Source organism: Hevea brasiliensis, chromosome 15 (genome assembly GCF_030052815.1).
Source record: "Hevea brasiliensis isolate MT/VB/25A 57/8 chromosome 15, ASM3005281v1, whole genome shotgun sequence".
Classification (NCBI taxonomy): domain Eukaryota; kingdom Viridiplantae; phylum Streptophyta; class Magnoliopsida; order Malpighiales; family Euphorbiaceae; genus Hevea; species Hevea brasiliensis.
Window position 1 is genome coordinate 50,296,817 of NC_079507.1, and position 20,219 is coordinate 50,317,035.

A 20,219-nucleotide genomic window follows, 5' to 3' on the forward strand; every position below is an offset into this window, starting at 1 on the left:
CTCATCAATTATGTGCATATTAAATCATCAAAAACGTGACCCCATGGCTGTCCAAAATGGAAACAATAATAACCCTTCAAACTCAAAATTTTCCTCCACCAAACTAACACCCATAACATAAACATAAACTTTAACAAAGAACTTCTCAAAAATGCAAACTTACCTTTAATTGTAAATTGCTAAACCTTCACCAAACTTCTCAAAATTGGTATCAATATCTTCCTTGTGGTGTTTAGACCATTTTTCATGAAAGAACCTAAGTGAATGGAGTTGAAATGGAGAGAGGAAATCAAGCTCAAAGACAACGTTCATGGAGATTTCAATGATTCTTCAATTCTGCCATTTGAGAGGATTTGAGGGAGATGGAATTTCAGATGGCATTTTTGAGTTACACCTGCCCCATTACATGTTTAATTTATTCATTAGTGGACCACTCACCCATTTAACAATATAATAAGCCAAATTCCCATTTATTCCACATTTAACCCATTATTTCCACTATTTATTTTAGGTACCACCAATTTAATTTTTCATTTTATTTTCTAAGTGTAATACTATTTATTTTTAATGGACATTTAGGTCAAAAGATACTTCGGGATGTCAAATGACCATAATGCCCCTGTTCGGGTTGCATTCCCGATTTTTCGGTAAAACCGTATTTTGTCTGTTTTTCGATTTCTCACTTTTCTTTGTACTAATTATTTAATTTTTCTTTAATCTTTCTAATGAGATTTATACTTCAATAAGGTTCTATTTATGTCCTAAAAATGTTTTCCAAGGTTCCCGCATCAGTATTAGTCAACGGTCCACGCCGTGACTTCCTGCAAGCCACCCATCGCTAGGTTTTTCTACGCTTAACTTGGTTACATTTCTTTGCTATGATTTTTTCCTTTGTTTTTCTTGTATTTCTTTTTCTTGTATTTCATTATTTTATGTCTCCTCACCCATTTTGAAGTACGGTTCTTGGCATCCTAGCTGTCCGGACAACACTAGTCACCGGAGCAGCAGAACGCACTACCGAACTTAGGGGTGTTACAAAGTAAATGCTAGAAGGTGTGCGATGGTATTGCGGACTGTCTAATTAGGTAGAGAAAGAGAAGTTAGTAAGTAGTAAGTTGAATAAAAGTTAATCTAAGGGATCAAATAGGTATGATGAGTGGAAATAATTATAGATAATGACACATAGGCTTTAGGTTAGAACTTTGAGATAGTGAGAAGGTAGTTAGAGGTTCATTATGAAGTCAGACAAACATTTTTAGTGTAATCAACAGAATCATTTTATAGTGAAGCAATAACGACAGTACAACAGTAGGGGTAGAATGAAAAGTGACAAGTCTGGGTGGTTATAAATCACTAGAAAGTTCAAGGATCAAATTAATGACCATAGATAAGGGTGGAATTAGTGCTGAAAGAATCTATTAGTGAGAGAAATCTTTCAGGATTCAACAAGGGTTAAGGGCACAATATAAACGATGATAGATATGAATCATAGGTCGAGTATAAGTAAAGTTAATAAATTATAAAATATTATGTCAGGAACGATAAGGGTACGGTAAAGAGTTCATGCAGATGATACCTTATAGGTAGAGCACAATTGTGCTAGGAGCTAATGAAAGTTGGAGAGAAAAACCAAGAAACATAGGTCAAACATTATTATATGGACAATCGAGCGTAGTTGAATATAAGAGAATATTTTTCTTTCTTTTCAAGTTTAACTCGTGTTTTTGATTCTAAAGTGTTATATAAGGAACAGAGACTGAGGTAAGGAGACCTAGTTATTTGAGATTTTGATAGGCACCAATTCATATACAATTTTCTGATATGAGAATGACAATAAGTGCATACCTAGTGTTAAGTATGAAAGGACGATCAGAGTAATGACAGGTGTTAAATTGAGTTAGCTACTAAGGCTTGCGACTATTTTAAACTATGAGCTAGATGAAGTACTATTTATGGATGAGTTTCAATAGATGAAATTGTTGCTGATGGGTAATTTGAGGTTGAAGTTTAGAAAGCTATGGGCAGTATATGTGATTATATTAAGGAGAATGAACACGTGAAGTATCTTGTTTGGAATTAAGGCATGACACATATTTCCTACAGCCGTGTTAGTTCAGATGAAACTTATAGTTTATGGGGCTCCTATCCATCCAGGATGAGCAATTTCCTGCTAAGGCTGGTAGGGAATGATAATGTTCTGATAGTTAAGTTGGGAAATGGGATACAAAAAGAATTTTCTATGGTTAATTATAAGTGTTACAAAAGGTGAAGAATGTGCTGGTAGGAGTAAATCGTAAGGTTAGAATTCCCGAAGTAATAGAACTAGTAATCAAGATAAAACTAAGAAATAAAATGAAAGTTAAAGTTGATGATGGGATGGACATTCTTGAAGGAAAAGGTGTAAGGGTAAAATAGGATTAAGATTTAGGAATAAGTGCAGCATGTTGAAAAGATATCAACAATAGCAGAAATAGGAAAAGGTAGTGGATAAGATACAAAGGATAGGAAGGAAATCTTAGTAGAGCTAGTTATAATGATGAGGATAAGGAGGAATAGGTATGCTAGGAACACACTAAGAGATGTTTAAAACAAGTTATTATGAGATGATAGATTAAACGAGTAGTAGAGCCTCAATCTGAGTGCCAATGTGTCAGAAGTAGGCCACATACTAAGAAGTTATAGGAAGAAGTCTAGATATTTCCATTCCAGAGAAGGAATGAGAATTGATAAAGTCACATTAGATTGAGTTGTCAGGGAATATAAACACTTTTGTTACCTAGAAGGAGAGACCCAGTTTACTTTCCAATGTTGATAAATGATACACTTGGCCCTTAGAGGAGACTCTACCTGACTAGTTACATAAGATGGATAGAGGTTGGTCTAAGTACCTTAGTAATGACACAAAAGAGATTAAAAATTTGAAGTATCATGGGAGTGAGAAGATTTATAGGTATTGACCACTGAGGTCATAAGAAGAGTGAAGATCTCGAACAAGATGCCTAGATTAGGTGCTACAGGAAAGCTACTCATAGTATACCATGGAACAAGGAACATAAGTTATGTCATTGGAGAAAACAGAGATTATTGAAACAAAGGGATGAGGACTGAAATCACCAAGAGACATGTTGGGGCGTAATAAAAGTGAGGTAAGCACCAAAGTTGATTAAAGTTATGAGACATTAAGTCAAGAACAGTGAGGTATAGCGAATACTTGAAATGTCAGAAAAATGGTCAATGAATAGTTACAAGATAAAAGCCCTCTAGAAAGAGATGATGACAAATAGGACACTATAATAGAATCAGAGAGCAGTAAAATGTCATATATAATATACGAAGAGTTTGAAGAATAAATGTTTTACCAATCTCTGCATAGCTGGAGGAGTAATGATTGCACTTGTTCTAATAATCTTCTTTTCCTTATTTCTTTGTTTATTCGAAAATTCGAAGACAAATTTTTCTTAAGGGGGGAAGAATGTAACAACCAGAAAAAAAAAAAGAAGAAGAAGGTGGGACTTTGGCGTGTGACAGTGGATTTCCACTGTCATTGCCAGCTTTTTATAAACCCCCCCCCCCCCCCAATTTCTCTACTCTCCTCTCCTCCCCTCTCTTCTTCTTCTTTTCTTCTCCAGTGACCGGCCGGCGACCTCCCAAGCGGCTCCCCACCCGGCCGGCAACCCTCCAGCGACGGCCAAAACCACCAGAAACGGCGGCAAGAGAGGGAGAAAAGAGAGAAAACGTGCGCACAGTGGGCAATGGCTTTCCGGAGCGATTCCGGCTTCATCCGACGTTCGATCGAGGCGATTCAGGTGGCGTTGGAAAAGCTTGTTCCGAGAGCTTTCTTTTGATACCAATTTTGTAGCAAATGGAGGTCGGATGAGTGAGATATGGAGGAGAGAAGTTTCGAGTTTTTCAAGTTTTTTCGTCAGATCTAGGACGATCCGACCGTTGAATCGACAATCCGAGACCACCTATGGACTGAGGAAGAGGAGAGGAACATGGTGATATGATCAGATCTAGCAAATGTCGCCGACGACCGGCAGCCGGCCACCGTGCGCGGTGGTTCCGGCAGTGGCTCCGATGGGTTATGGAGATTATTCAACTTTCAGAGGTTTCCTCATAAATTTTTGGAATTTTTGAGATACAGATAAACTTCGGGTAAGACTATTTTCATTATTTCTCTATCTGTGGAGCATAAATACAGTGTTTCTTAAACAGGAAAAATCAGAAAAAAATTCTAAGAAAAATATATGATGAAAGTAAAATTATTTGGAGATATTTTATGGTGTTTGTTGAATTTTTGAGTGATTGTAGAATATTTTTAAAAAATATAGATGGATTTTAGTTAGATTTTTAGCATATGGACATATAAGATTATTTGAAATTAAGATATTTAAATTTTATATGATTGGTTGAAGCTTGAGGATGGAGGTTTAAATATGTAAATATTGAATTGGGTTGAATTAAGAATATGTTAGCTATTGGAAACTTATGGAATTGAGTAAAATTCTTAAATAAAATATTCATGGGTTATTAGAAAATTACAATTCTTTTTGCAATAGCCTTATAATATTATTAAGGACTGCGGGACAAAATTTTAGAATTTTTATAGCATGTTTGAGTATTGCTTGGTTTGGAGGGCCCAGGAGGGGCCATATAATGATGATGAGATATGAGTTGAATTCAGAAGTGTTATTTGAGCTTTTTTGCAGGTTGGGTAGGTCCTAGGTATAGGAGAAACTCTACCGGATTTCCGGCATGAATTAGCTGTCTGTTGCCTCTTTAGAGTTTTATCTTAACTTAGTATGAATAAATTTATAATTTAATTATTAGGTGATCGAGATCAGCCATTTTTTTGCATCCAGCAGCCACAATAGTCATCGGTGTACAATGAGTAAAATATTAATTTTAATTGTAATTTCGATATTATTATATGTTCAAGCATGCCCATGCATCACTTATATACATATATCTATGTAGTTAAACTCTAGGCACGATTTATGTTGCATTCATAACTGTTAAAGTGCCATGGATGTTGTTGTGGTAATTTGGAGCAGTGTGCGTGCATTGGCGTGCGTGTGATGTGGTGTTGGCTATGGATAGGACGAGTAGACACGGCTTGAGATCTTCGCTGGGACCCGGTCCTTCGGGGTAAACACGGCTTGAGTTCTTCGCTGGGACCCCGATTTGGTTATTAAGTGGAAGTCCGAGCTGAGTTCTTCGCTGGCATAGGTTGGATTTAAGAGAGCTGTATAGGGGATCAGCTCTCATATATTTATGATTTGACATTACTGGGTGCGTAAGTACTCCAAATTACCTTTTTGCTGTTATGATGTGAAAATATTGCTGATATTGCATTTCACTCTATAGGGTGCATTAGCTTTAGATAGTTATAGAGATTATGGTTAAAATTGATATTTTACTCTCTGAGTCGAACGCTCACTCCTGTTCACCATCTTTTTCCAAGCTACAGGAGGAGACATTTTTCAGAATAACCTGTCCATTTCCTCTCAGGTTATGAAAAGATTTCTTAATTGTATTATTATTCTCCAAATTTGTAATTTAGGACTCCGCATGTACTAGTAGTAGTATTAATCCTGTCAGGGACTGCATGAATTTAAGTTTTCGTATTAATAAATGAAAATTTTTTTATGAGTTTTAAATGGTTGTAAATGAGGTAACATGGTTGAGCTAGGCTCCCCTAATTTTAATTTCTGATAATTACTGTGTTAAGTTGGTCCAAAATATAATTATAACAGTTTAATTTAAATTATTTTATATGCATATTGACCCTAAATTGTGGGCCTAATCATGGGTTTGAGAACAGTAAGGCTTACTACGGGACTCGGGGGCTTTATGCTGGCCCAAGTCCTAGTGCCGGTCCGGCCCATAGGTTGGGTTGTGACATAATTATTCTAATAGTTATTAAATATTTTAATGTTTATCGATTGTTTTGTTAGCTATTAGTTGTTGGACATTAGTTGTTTATATAGTAATTTAAAACAGAAGTATTTTGGTAAAATAGTTATTAGATTAGTTGTTAAATATAAAAATAGTAGTATTATCTTATTGATTCTAATCAAAGTAATCATTCAACTTTTAAAAGCAGGAGTAATTTTTCATAAATCACTTGCTCAATCTCTATACACTAGTATAAATATTAGGCTACTAAATAATATAAATAAGAAATGCAATATTTTGATGCAGAACAGATTCCAAGTTACTTGCACTATAATATAGGATAATCTATAATTTAATATTAAAATATGATAAAAAAATAATTTAGTCCCACTATTTTTAATAAGTAATAAATAAGTCCATGGAATATGTTGGTGTTAATAAAATAGTCCTTTTGTTAAAAATTCACTATTAGTTAATTGAAAACTGTAATAATTTAGTCTATCACATAAATTTAAATTAACTTCTTCAGTTATGGTTGATTAATGGTGAATTTTAACACGACTATTTTATTAACAAAAATATATCTCAAGAACCAACTTATCTCATAAAAAAATAAAGAAATCAAACTATAATTTTTATCATACTTTAATGACTAAATTATAAAATACCTATAATATAAAATTTTAACTACTAGCATGTTAATTATTTTTCAAAATTATGAGATTTCAAATTCAAGGCTTCTATCAAAATCATTTGAATTATGATACAAATGGAATTCTACAACCTTATAATTACATCATGTTCCAACTAGGGCATGGGTAGAAATCTATGACATAAAGTTGAAAATGAATGAAAATATGCAATACAAAAATTTCTACATCATGAGTTGTTTTCTCAATTAATAACTCTTTGGACATAAAAAATAAAATCAAGCTGTTTCCGCTTTCCATTGAAATCTTTATTAGAAGAAGAGGACCATGTAGAAGGTAATGCTCAACTTTTACAACACATTGATAGAGATGGCAATGCTGACTTTGTGTTGTCTCTCTTTTAGTCCACATGAACAGTGCTGATATTTTTAATGGCTTAATAAATAAATTTAGCTTCAATTATTTGGAAAAAACAAAGTTTAGTATACTTTTGATTTTTTATTTTGATTCATTCCACCACTTACTTTTTATTTTTCACTTGTTACTCTCTTCAATTTTTTATTTTTTATTATTTAATAGATAACTATATTTTTTTATTTAATAACGAATTAAATTTGACAATTATTTGATTATTTATTGTTCACTTAAGAAAACTGTGCTTATTGGTTATAAAAGTAAAAAAATTTGAACCCAGGTAAAGTTCACTTGGAAATACAGTCCACTTCCGGTTATCCAACCGCTTATTAATGCCTGAATAATCATAACTCCATCTTTTACCTTCCATGATAATACATTATTTAATCTGTCTTACTAGTATAAATAATTTAATGAGATCAAAACAATTTTACACGTTATTTATCACAAAGGAAAGCGTAACCAAACTTATCTAAATATCTGAAAAGGCCTGGAAAGTTTGGAAAGTGAAACAAATAAGAATAACAAAAATACGATCATGGACATACCAGTTTCTGTTCGTTATTGACTGGGTTTCCTGCAACAGTTGCCCTCAAGTAACCTTTTTGTTTTCATAAGAACAGATTTTGCCAATCAGCAATGAAAGAGATAAATTGCAGAAGAGAATGTATCATCTTCTCACGCTACAAGTATGGAAGCAAAAATAAGTAGGGATACAACTACAAGATGAAATGCAAGAAGCAGAAACATTAGAAAGAGATTCATAGAAAGTTTGGTATTGGCTAGCATTGGTACAGTGATAGCTTATGTTCTCATTTGGGAAATGGACATATTACAGATTATTTTAGAATTGCACTGCTTTGTGAAATATATAAAGCTTGGAAATTCTGAGTCATATCCTTAATTTACTTCGAAGATACACAGAAAGGAAATTCACAACCATGGGATGCTTCATTCACTGGGTCACTTTTACACAGAAAGATGATAATCAGGTTTTTATTATGAAAGTTATCTAGATAAAAATTTCGACACCAAACACCTAATGCCTGTATTTTGAAAAATAACATATTTAGATACTCTGATCTTCTTGTTGTTGGAATGTTGAAGACAGAAATGCCCACAAGTAATGAACATCATTAATGCACACATAGAATGCACAATGGAAGGATACTGCATATCTTATAGCAACACTTGATTTTCAGATAAACCATTTATAATATACAGCCCATTCTGAGTGATAATCATTACACATAAAAGAAGGGTCAAAACTCAAAATGAAGAGTAAAGGGATGGAAAAAACAATCCGGATGCTAGACTAGCTGGATCCTAACTTTTTGGTTCCATTACTTGTGACAAATTGCCTATTCATCACCCATGGCCAACTCCAGTGCGTAGTCATCCCTTTCCTGTTAGATGAAGCACTCCGAGGTAAGATAAAACAATAACCAAACATTTGCTAGTCTCCTTTTTCCTTCTAGATCTATCTCCTTCATATATACGTATATAATGAAAGAAAAATATCCTTCTAACTTCATCTATTTATATTAAACTTAATAGCATAATTATAGAACTCAGCACTTACAATTGGTCCACGGGCAAAATATCTTCCAAACTGAAGCCAATACACCTGTGACGCACCAGAATTTAATCATGACCCATCATTCATGCAAGCAAATGTAAATTCCAGTATCTAATAAGTTTATAGTACTGCAACTCCTTTTTTAAGGAAAAAAAAACTCTCATGTGAGGGGATCATTTAGAAACACATGAAGATACATTCAAATGCTCATAATTTATTTTAAAATGATAAAATCACAATTCAATTTATACAAATATTGTATATCTATTTAAAATATCTAATGCACATAATAATCTCTCAGCATAAGGTTGAAACTTTTGAATTTACCTCATCCTCATCTTGTGTTTCTACTTCAAGATCAGAAGATGGGAAACCTACGCAAAGAAGCGCATAACCCTGCATCACAAATTTTCTAAGTATGGATTCCCAGGTATTCTAAAATAAGAGGATGAAAGTATCATCATTGAATTGCACATGTAACATCAAGTTAGAACTTTCACATAGTTCCAGCTAAGGGCTTGACTGGAAAATTATTGTCAAGAGAATAAGATAACTGTTGGATTAAATTTTTTTTCAGAAAAAAAAGAGCTAGAAATTTTAAAAAAGAGTTACTTCAAAGAGCAATTTTTTTTTTTCAAAAATAATAATGTAAAGATTAGGTTAGAATCTTTTATGGCTTTAGAAAAACTAAATCTTGGCCATATCCACCCACTTTCAAAATCTTATATCTTAAGCAAAAGGAATAGATATATTTCCATAATTTTAGAGATCCTGTATTATGAAATTAAATCTACATGGTATTTAGTGTATGTGATTGAGGAACACCAAGAATACGATGCCATCCATTTCATTTTGAATATGCTTACTTCAGGTTTAGCAGCAATGATAATGATGAAGGATATCAAGTGGCCAGTTAAACTAAAATCATATGCAAAATAAAGATAATCAGAAGCATCCTAAAAGAAAGTTGCCTTAAATTAGACACTACCTAATAAAGATATTTTTTTTTCCAAAATATGAGAACATATAGAATCAATTACCTTCTCCCTCCTTTTTTTACTGCTGAAATACAGGTGAACAGAAAGCCTAGAAAAAGAACTTTTAATTCCTGTGTTATATTGTGTGCTATCAGAAAATAGCATCATGTTCTATTGAGAGATGTCTACAGATCAACAAAATTCAAACTTGCCATTCTTTCTTTCCCAAACCATCATATCCATCAAACAGAACCTTAGGTCATTGCCTTGATAAATAAATGAGTATTCCATTTTTAGCCACGATTCACACAATTTACACAAAGTTCAGCATCAATAATAAAGAACTTTCAAATATCAGCCTCTTATGTATCTGACCAGTAAAATTCTAAAATAGGAGGTAAGCCTCATGCCTTTGATTTCAGTTCTGCAGATATCCCTAGTGCTTCTGGCTGTCTAATATGTCCAGATTTTACACGTACAGCACAGCTAGTGCAACAACCTGCAAGCACAGAGCTTTTCATCAAGGACAATTTTGAACAGTAAGGACAAGAACATTTTTTTTAGAAGTTAAACAGGGATGACTTTTCTTTCTAACATTCACAAAGAATTATTTCTCAGAAAGCCTATCATTAAAAAAAAAAAGTAATCTGTTCATAAAAATATAAGAAGTGGCAATATTGATATTCAAATGAAGGAAAGTTGCACTTGCACCTCATTGCGTGCACAAAGCATGTTCCAGTTTTAATTCATGCTAACACTACATGAACCTTATTTGTTATCAATGCATTCAAAATGATGCAATATGCAGAAAGAATTAAAAAAAAATACTAATAAAATGAGTAAAGAACAAAAAGTTAATTATTTCACCGGAGAAGATGACTGCTAGCACAGGAACATGAGATGGGAGTGTTTCCTCATCCGCCAACTCACTTGTCCTAGTAGTTCTGACTCAAAGTCTATGGCAGGGCTAGGTGGCACAATCCACACATCTGATTCTTATTCAAGCATGCATTTTTTAATCATTCTGTAGGCATCTCATCTCACCAAAAACTATTAGATTTATACTGAATACACTTATGTACCAAATGACAGAAGTCATAAAGAAACATGAGTGGGTGTGATCTCGCTGCTCTATGAGAAGGGCTTACTTTCCAAGTAGAAGACCTATAGCATGTGCCTCAGAGCCTATTGACCTCAGGAGTTTACTTCTCAAAGGTGAAGCACTCAGGTACCAAAATTGTCCAAGGAACACAAGTCCTTAGGAATTTGGATGCCTAAAGTGCTATGCCCTTAAAATAGACTTTGGCAGAGTTCATATTTGGGAAAATAGAAGCTCCATAAGAGTCTTCACTAAGTGGCTATAATGATGGATAGCATAAGTATCTAACCAAGAACATCACTTGCCTTTTAGCTAACCTGAAAGGGAGGAAAGCTGAATCTCAGACCTTGTCCCTTGCACCGCATTCTTATTTCATCCCTGTTAAGAACACCTCTCTCTCTATTAACAGGTAAAAGTCCATTTCAAAAGTCACATCACGATCTGGCATTTCCTTAAAGGAGACAACTTAATCCTCCAACCCTATTTTCTCAATTCATCACTTCAATCATTGATGAGAACATGAAACTTTAATACTTAACATGAAACTTTAATACTTGCTATATCTTTTCAAGGTAACAGTGCACATGATATGGCAAAATTATGCATAAATCTAAATTTTTTACGTTGAATTTTATCACTTATGAGTGTGTTCCTTGAAAAATAAACAATAAAGGTGGTGACAATTTATACCTTCCAATCACCTAAATTAATCTTCAATGCTGAGTTAAAGCTGAGATGGAAATATTTAGTCTACCTGTGTGCTTGAGGGTAGAAAAAAAACCTAACTCAAATAGACATGGCAAGTGAACCAACCATTAATAATGGGCTTCATAAAGGATTTTCCCAAAAACCACTTTTTATCAACTTGTTTAATTAGTTTTTATGGGACAACTCTTGTTAATTAGTCCATTACTATAATGGATATTAACTGGAGTCAAATTTTTGGATGTGTTTCTCAGTGATGATACATACCATGTCAGTATTTGTTTTTGACACTTCAGCACATATATACAGTAGCAGATGTACTACTACAAATGGGGGGGGGGGGGGGGGGAGGGGTCAATTGATCCCTCTTTTCTTTAAAAAAATTACTCATTTATATATGTGTGTGTGTCTAAATTGACCTCATAAATTTAATTATTGAACTCTTTTTTTTAATGACAACTGCATTTCTACAAATGGGAGGTCAATTGACACCAGAATCGATTTTTATATTCTGACTCCAAAAAAAAAAAACAATTTCTGAATCCGCCACTGCATATATAGACTAAATCTTTTGACCAGAACTTCCTTTAAGTGTCGAAAAGTAACTCATGATGCAACTGAAAGGGTATGAATTGTCAGAATTTTATTGTTCAAGTATCATATACTGAAAAAGTGTTAAAAAAAAAAAATGCTCATCATATTCCAAAAGTAAGTTAACGTTAATATCTCTAATTATGCTGACAAAATTATAAGTTGGAACTAAGGGATATTCATGGCCTTCTCACCATAATATTAATCCCAAAACGTTATTATGAATCCAGAATTCATTAAAGCTTTACTGATTGAACTGAGAATACCAACACTATTCAACAGGATGCAACAACCAAAAAAATTTGTGTGACAAAGAACATGATCAAGGTCAAGCATGTAGTGACACAGAATATTATCAAGGTCATCAAACTGAGTGAATTAGAGAACAATACCATGCCTGCAAGCAAATGGAAGTGAAATGTTCTGTGATTCAGCAGTATGCAATATATATTGATCCTGCATTTGCATATACCAGAAAAATAAGTCTATAAAACTAATTATAATCATTAGCAAAAACAGAATAAATTAATATAAAACTAACTCCACACACCCTAAACCAGAATGAAAAATTGTATCCACCCTTTAACTCAGCTTGATGCAATCTACGACCAACATCATGGTCATAAAGACGTTATCATTTTGAGGAACCCAAAATAAAAAATTCCCTATTCTTTTGAACCTGATAATATAGCATTTCAGTCCAAAATTTCAACGTTGGTTTCCTTTTTCGTTTTTGTATTAACACAGATTTGACTCTACAGAGAGATATGTTTGGTAGAGAATATTTAAACATAATGGAATGCAGTTACACAGATTTCTCATTTATTGCTCTACCACATTTTCAATCCATGATACTCAATTGCTATTCTTTATGATCTAAACTAGAGTTATCCTACATTTTCCCGAGAAACAAACAGATATAACAAAAACAGAATTACCTCAGGAACGAGAAATTCGTGAACGAGTCCTCGTTGCCTGTCACGAACAGTGACTTTATGGATGGGAATTGATGGAGAATGATAACCGTCTCGGCCGGTAACTCCCACCGGTGTTTGGAGCTCCGATGTCGTTTTGAGGCGGCATTTTGCGGAAGTAGAATTATAACTAGTACGATTAGTAGATAAAAATTGCCGGAGACTCGCCGATTTGGAGTGGAGAGTGGAGCAGAAGGAGCAAGAAATAAGGTCCATGGTTGGATGTTTAATTTCTTTCTCTTCGTTCAATTCGTTTGCTTTACGTTCAATGGATAAGGAAGGAGAGTGAGCGAACATACCCTCAAATTTATAATTAATATTTTTCTAAAGCCAAATCCTCAATTTGGCGGCTAATTTGGGTGTAAGTTTTTTTTTTTAATATAAATAAATACTTGAATTTTAATTTATAATCTTTAATTTTTAATTTAAATAATAAGAGCTATTTATAATTTAGTAATAATTTGAAAAAATTAAAAGATTTGAAAAACAATTAAAAAAATCTAAAAATCAATACTTTGGTAATTATTTTATTAAAATTTATTAATAATATTTTTATATAGATTTAATTATTTTTAGTAAGAATTAAAATAAAAATTATGAATATTTAAAATTGTTTTCATGTTTAAGAATATCTTCAAAAATATTTTCTTTAATCTCTTTTATAAAAATAATGAAAAAAAGTAAATATGAAAAATTAATAAATAGAATAATTAACGGTAAAAGTGTGAAAATTTTTTATAAAGTGACTTAATCATTGTTTTGAAAATGGATCAGATTGACCGATTAAACTGATTTAATCGGAAATCAAAATCTAATTCAATTCAATTTATTTACAAATCATGCTTTTAATCAAATCAATATAAATCGAAGCGACTTGGTCGGGTAACGGATGAACCGAACGAGTTTGGTCTGATTTTTCAGCACTTCAATTAAAAAAAGTATAAACTATGGGCGCTGAATTGTTTTCCGTGACCAAAGACTATCCTTCTATGCCGCCAATGTGCATTATTTAGCTTATATTTATATAAAATAATCAACTTAATTACTATATAATTATTTCTTTCATTAATTTAATTTATATTTAATTAATTTAAAATAATTAATGACTACTACAAGCTTAATTAAAATCAAAATTATTTTTAAAAAGTATTCACATATTAAGATTTAGCTAAATTTTATTTTAATAAATATTTATAAAATATATAAGACTATTAATTATAATAAAATATTATTATTATTATAATTATTATTATTATAATTACTATTATTATTATTATAATATTTATTTAATAGTACACCATTTAAATTTTGATTCAATATCAGTTGAACCTTAAACCTTTCACCCTTTGCCTTCAATGATTCAATTAGGCTTGAGCAGTTTTCAGTGTGAATCGAAAAACTGAACTAAGTTATCTCGGTTCAATTGATTCAGTTTTTTAGTTATATCAGTGCGGTTCAGTTTGAAACTTTTAGTATGTTCGGTTTTTAGTTCAGTTCAATTTTTTATCGGTTAAAATCGATAAAACCTATTAAACCGAATAGTAAAATGGCTTAAGTAATTTTTCAGGCCAAGATGCATAAGTCTCAAAGTCCTTATCCATTATCCAGTCCAATTATCTGTTTAAGCCCAGCCTAGAGAATAAAAATTAACCTTCCGTCTTCAATAGAGAACCCTAATTTGTTAAATCCCTAAAACATTCACTCTCCAATTGTTCTTGTGCTGTTGACTGTGAGTCTACGACTGCCATTGTGCCTCGCCTCCCTTCTTAGTTCTCTCCTCTCTTTTCTTTTCTTATTCCTCCCTAGTCTTTGCCTTGTGTTGCCGTCCTTATCAGTTGCCTTCGTCATGAGTTGCTGTTGTCCCTTAGAAGTCCATTCGATGCTAGCGCCACCCTGGTAAGCCTCCCTTTCTTCTCTAGTCTCCTCTATCTTGAGTGTCTTCTCTCTTGTTTGAACTTTAAATGTTGAGATTTGCAGTTGCTGAAGTGGGTATTGTTTTGAAAAGTTTATGGAGTGTGGATTAAAGATTTTTGGCCTCACCGAATCACCTTCACTTGCCTTCCAAAATTACCTATCTTGCCACCATTTAGTAAGTAGCCATGGCCTGTTGGATTTCTTGATATTTTAGTTTTAACTTTTGCCTTTTTGATGAATTTAAATGACTACGAAAGTGTTGCATGTGTGCTGGATTTTTGAGTTTGTGTGAAATGCTTTATGCGTTTAAATATATGTAAAACTTATAATACTATAAGTTTAATTGGTTAACTATTTATTTCTTAGTAACTATTTCTTTCTCCAAAATCATATGAAATTGGATATTCACATTCTCTTAAAATTCTATTTGTCTTTTTTTTTTATTCAATTTTTCTAGTTATAATATTGTCTTGTCTTATCTTAACATTCTGGTTGATTTTGAATTTTTGGCTTATGTAGTGCATAAATTTTGAATTTCAATGGAATCGTTTGTATACTAATACTATAAATGTCGGTGTTTTCTATTGTGTGTCATCTTGCCTAGATGTTGCTACAGTATATAAGATTAGGAAAATTGAAATTTATAAGGTGTTTCCATCTATCTAAAGGGTTTAATATGATATTGTATGCTAATTACCAAATTATTTATCATACAACATATGAAATAGATGGTAATTTTACTATCTAGTTTATTAAATTCATGGTATGCATCAGTTGAAAGAGCAATGGTGTTTTAGAAATAAGCATTAGTTATAGTTATCTTGTCAAAAAGTTAGCAACATTATATATACTAAAGCTGAATTCTTTGTCATTGTTCATGGGAACAGTGCCAATGCCAATGTTAAACTTATTCAATATTTACATAAAAAAGACAATATTAATCATCATAAAATTCACACATATATAATGCATTATGCAATCATTTTTACTTATATATAACAAAACTCAATTTGAGTTACTATTCTAATAATAATATTTTAAAAATTTGTTAGGTGTTTTATTTTACATATGAATTTACCATCCAGTGACTAGATTTTAATTTAATTCCTTCTTTACTTTGTTAACAGCTCCAAATGGATTCTTTTAGTGGGCAAGAAGATCCAAAAACTAAAAGTACTACTGATTCTAATCAAAGTGAAGCTGAGGCTGCAGATACATCTAATTCAAAATCAAAATAAAAAAGAAGTTGTGAAGCGAAAGCCAATTAGACCAAGGTCTCTAGTTTAGGATCACTTCACCAAGTTCACAAATACTAAGGGCGAAATTAAAGGCAAGTGTAATTATTGTAGCAAAGAATTTTGTTGTGATCCAAAGAAAAATGGAACAACTGCACTTAGGAATCACATGAATGCATGCAAAAAGCATCCACATGCCATTGAGACTAAGCAAACACAATTAGCTTTGCAACCAAATTCATTTGATGAAGTTTTAGGGGATGTAAGCACACTTTCTACTTAGAAATATGATGAAGATGCAATTAGGGAAGCTCTTGTTCAAATGATTATAATTGATGAATTTTCTTTTAGATTTGTTGATGATGAGGGATTTAGAAGATTCATGAGACCATATGTCCTAGGTTTAGGATTCCCTCTTGTTGGACTATTTCATGGGATTGTTATCAAATGTTTATTGAGGAGAGGACAAGATTGAAGTCTTTTTCAAGAGAAATTGTCAAAGAGTGAGTCTTACTATAGATACATGGACATCATTATAGAGAATAAATTATATGTGTGTCACTGCTCACTTTATTGACAAGGATTGGAAGTTGCATAAGAGAATTATTAATTTTTGTCCTATTTTTAGTCATAAAGGTGATGCCATTGTTAGGTCAATTCAAACTTGCTTGCTAGAATGGGATTTAGATAAGATATTCACTATTACATAGACAATGCAAGTTCAAATGATGAAGCAATCTCTTATTTGAAAAAGAAGCTTGCCAATTGGGGTGTTAGTGTTGCTAATTCTACTTACCTTCATATGAGGTGTATGGCACATATCATTAATTTGGTTGTCATGGATGGATTAAAAGTTGTTTGTGAGTCAGTGATGAAGGTTAGGGATGCAGTAAGATACATTAGGAGTTCTCCAGCTAGGTTGAAAAAGTTTAAGCAGTGTGTTGAATATGAAAAAATTGAAGGCAAGGCTTTTTTGTATTTAGATGTGCCTACTAGGTGGAATTCAACTTACTTAATGTTGAATACAACACAAAAATATGGAAGGGCATTTGAGAGGTATGAGTCACAAGAACCTATGTTCAAGCTTAACATTAGAGAGAATGGGATGCCTAATTTTTATGATTGGTCTCAAGTTAAGGAAATAACTGATATGTTGTCTCATTTTTATGAGTTAACTTTACGTATTTCGAGTTCTCGTTATGTCACATCCAACATGTTCTTTAGTGAGATGAGTGACCTAACTTTTATATTAAACTAATGGATGGGTAGTAATGATATTGAGATGAAATCTATGGGGGAAAGAATGAGGGTCAAATTTGACAAGTACTGGAGAGGTGTAGATAAAATGAATAAACTTATTTATTTTGCCATTATTCTTGACCCTCATGATAAACTTGAGTATATGGAGTATTTATTTTGCCAAATGTACGGTAAGGAAAATGGTGTAGAGTTGTTCCAGAAGGTGAAAACATTAATGAATGAATTGTTTAATGAGTACAAGAGAATGTACCAATCTGATGTCAAACACTCAAGTGATAATAGTTCATAGATCTCAATTGGTGGTACAGGCTCTTCTGTAAGTCTTAAGCTAATTTTTATTTTGAAATATCACTATAAGAAGCAAAAGTTGGAGGTTCTTGGTGGTGCAGATTCAAAAACAGAGTTAGAAGTGTATCTAAGTGAGGCTATCCAAGAGGACAAAGAAGATTTTGATATCCTTAAATGGTGGAAGATTAATTCTGAGAGATTTCCTATCCTAGGAAAAATGGCAAGAGACATATTGGATGTTTTAGTTTCAACAGTTGCTTCAGAGCGTGCTCTCAGTACTGGTGGGAGAGTGCTTGATGCCTTTAGGAGTTCTTTGATTCCGAAAATTGTGGAGGGCTTGATATGTGCATAAGATTAGCTTCGTTCATTAAATAGACCAATAAGTTTTGAGGAAGATTTAGAAGAACTTGAAAAGCTTGAAAAGGGTATGAAATTAATTTATTAAATATTTCAATTTTATTGTTTCATATTTTCTTTTGGATATAGAGTTTCCTTGTTGGCTAAAACACTTCAATTTTCAGTGTTGCTACTTATTGGAATTACACATGGTTTAGGAGGATCAAGTTCTACCCCTACTCCTAACTATTAAATGTAAGTTTAATTGTTGAATATTTAGTATTACTTTATGCTAGTTTTAGTTTGTGCTTTTTAAATTTTTTCTTAGATGATGACTAGGTCATTTTTATCTACTTTGTGCAGGTTTCAAATAGGCATGGAATTGTTAGACTGCTCTTGACCTCTTATGATTTTGTGTTTTGCATGGATTTTAATCCATTATAAACTTTTATTTTGCATTGCATTTTAATCTATTATGGCCTGCTCTTGACCTCTATGTAATGTGTGGTGTTTTAATGTGTGAATCTTAAATATAGAAATGTCAAATGTGTTATGTGTGTGGACTTTTATCACTTTATAAAGTGATGTTTGCTGTTTTTATGGACTTTTATGTATTTTGGATTATAATTTCATGGTACATTTTATTTAGAATGGATTGACAATTTTACGGACTTATGGATTTATATGTTATGTACTTTTGAATGGATTTTTATATATTATTGATATTTATAAATAGGTTTTTTGTGTAAATAGGTTTAGGATTGCTATTAATAAATTATTGTTTATTAAATGTAAATAGGTTCTTTTGTAAAATTCTAATATTTTCAATTTAATGCAATGAAATCGAACCGAACCGATATTTTTCAGTTTGGTTCTATTCGGTTATCCTTAGGTGATTGGTTCGGTTCGGTTTACTTTTTTAAGTGATTCGGTTTTTCAGTTTTTAGTGTTCGGTTTAGTTCGAAACCAAACTGACCTAATGCTCTCCCCTAGATTCAATGACCTGTCCGAGTTTGAAAACATTGAATTTAATATAAATGATTATAAATAAAGTGTCTAATTTTCTAAAAATAATTTTAAAATTTTCAATAATAAAAAAGGACATTGTAATTAAATTTGAAAATGAAAAGAAAAGTTAACTTGTGAAAAAAATTGAAATATTAATATTGTAAAAAAATTAGCAGAAAATAAATATGTAAGCTCAAAATTAAGGAAGAAGAATAATTTTTTAACCAAGACTGTTGAACAATAAAAATTAATTATAAAAACTTTTTCTCATTTAAGTTGAGTTTTAAAAATAACTAAAAATTAATTACAAAATATAATATTTTCATATATTATAAAAATTAATTTTAGAAATAATTAAAACAGTAAATTTAGAATTGGAAATAAGAAATGGTTACTTGTCAGCATAAAACAGGTATAGCAGCTGCATGCATGGCACGTGGAAATCAACCGCGGCTGCTTCTGCAACTTCTTTTTGGTTGCATTTATCGGTGTATATATACACACACGCAGCCACCTTCTCCTGGCAATTACAAAGCAAATCATATTGCATCCAAAGATATTGTCACTGAAGCATGCAAACAGCAAATGCAAAAATCAGCAATATGGCCAGTGCTGCTAGAGAGCACATGACCATCTGCAAAGCTAAAGTTGAAGAAAAAGGCAACTCATATTTTAATTCCTTCTCTTTATCTTCATTCTTTTTTATTTTCTTTACTGGTGTCAAGAATGAATTGAATGAAATTGCTGCAAAACTTGAAGGTAGAGAAAGCAGCCGCGAGGACACAGGAAGAGAAAGAGATGGCCAAGGAGCGCAGAAAGGCTAAAGAAGCTCAAGCCAAGATGGAGTTGCATCAGGCTAAAGCCAGACACGCTGCTGAGAAATCAAGTGCCAAGCGAACACATCATCACTGTTTCCTGAGCGAGTGAGGTTGAAAACAACAGTATGCTCCAGGCATCGAATTAGCAATTCAATTGTGGAGTATTTGTTTCATAGGGCAAGTATTTGAGTGGTTTTCCATATAGCACTCAATAGTCTCCCATATTCATAATCACTTGAATACAAGATGTACAAATAAACAATATGTCACAGCAGGAAATGAGAAAATATGCAGATCGGCCAGGAAAACTATACGAAAGATGATAGTAGTAACACGGGGGAGCTTGGTTCTTAGTACTTCTCACTGAACTTTGTATTTTTCAGTATACACTTTACAGAGACTAATTAACATTTTGGTTTTGTAAATTCTATTTGATAACCAATACATTGTTCCCAGAATCTGTAAATTCTAAC

At 32.4% G+C, this 20,219-nt stretch overlaps 2 protein-coding genes across 6 annotated transcripts; one reads left to right on the plus strand and one right to left on the minus strand.

Annotated features, from left to right (window-relative positions):
• Positions 1–8,115: 8,115 nt before the first annotated feature.
• On the minus strand, positions 8,116–13,193 carry LOC110657479 (ferredoxin C 2, chloroplastic). The gene is made up of 6 exons (XM_021814701.2): positions 12,852–13,193; positions 12,306–12,369; positions 9,929–10,017; positions 8,869–8,937; positions 8,545–8,589; positions 8,116–8,368 (listed from the first exon to the last, which is right to left on the minus strand). The coding sequence occupies exons 1-6, from the start codon at positions 13,182–13,184 to the stop codon at positions 8,324–8,326; spliced, it is 645 nt and encodes a 214-aa protein (XP_021670393.1). The 5' UTR covers positions 13,185–13,193; the 3' UTR covers positions 8,116–8,323.
• A 1,331-nt stretch (positions 13,194–14,524) lies between these two features.
• On the plus strand, positions 14,525–20,204 carry LOC110657497 (late embryogenesis abundant protein 6). 5 transcript variants are annotated; one of them, XR_009144138.1, is made up of 5 exons: positions 14,526–14,783; positions 14,893–14,976; positions 15,929–18,009; positions 18,106–18,175; positions 18,284–18,595. XR_009144138.1 is itself a non-coding variant. In XM_058136211.1 (4 exons), exons 3-4 carry the CDS (start codon positions 19,501–19,503, stop codon positions 19,853–19,855), a joined length of 255 nt encoding a protein of 84 aa, XP_057992194.1. In that variant the 5' UTR covers positions 14,525–14,783; positions 14,865–14,976; positions 19,331–19,500; the 3' UTR covers positions 19,856–20,204. The 5 variants fall into 5 exon arrangements, 1 of the variants encoding a protein (XP_057992194.1); XR_009144137.1 differs by having other exon boundaries at positions 14,527–14,783; positions 14,865–14,976; XM_058136211.1 differs by lacking the exons at positions 15,929–18,009; positions 18,106–18,175; positions 18,284–18,595 and adding exons at positions 19,331–19,583; positions 19,684–20,204 and having other exon boundaries at positions 14,525–14,783; positions 14,865–14,976.
• Positions 20,205–20,219: the final 15 nt, after the last annotated feature.

Excerpts from the sequence above, each read along its gene's own strand:
- LOC110657479 (XM_021814701.2), bottom strand. The coding sequence starts at position 13,184 with ATGTTCGCTCACTCTCCTTCCTTATCCATTGAACGTAAAGCAAACGAA. Across the intron at positions 12,370-12,851 it reads ACGAATTTCTCGTTCCTGAG|GATCAATATATATTGCATAC; the intron begins GTAATTCTGTTT and ends ATGCAAATGCAG. Across the intron at positions 8,590-8,868 it reads AAACACAAGATGAGGATGAG|GTGTATTGGCTTCAGTTTGG; the intron begins GTAAATTCAAAA and ends GGTGCGTCACAG.
- LOC110657497 (XM_058136211.1), top strand. The coding sequence starts at position 19,501 with ATGCAAACAGCAAATGCAAAAATCAGCAATATGGCCAGTGCTGCTAGA. Across the intron at positions 19,584-19,683 it reads TGCAAAGCTAAAGTTGAAGA|GAAGGTAGAGAAAGCAGCCG; the intron begins AAAAGGCAACTC and ends GCTGCAAAACTT.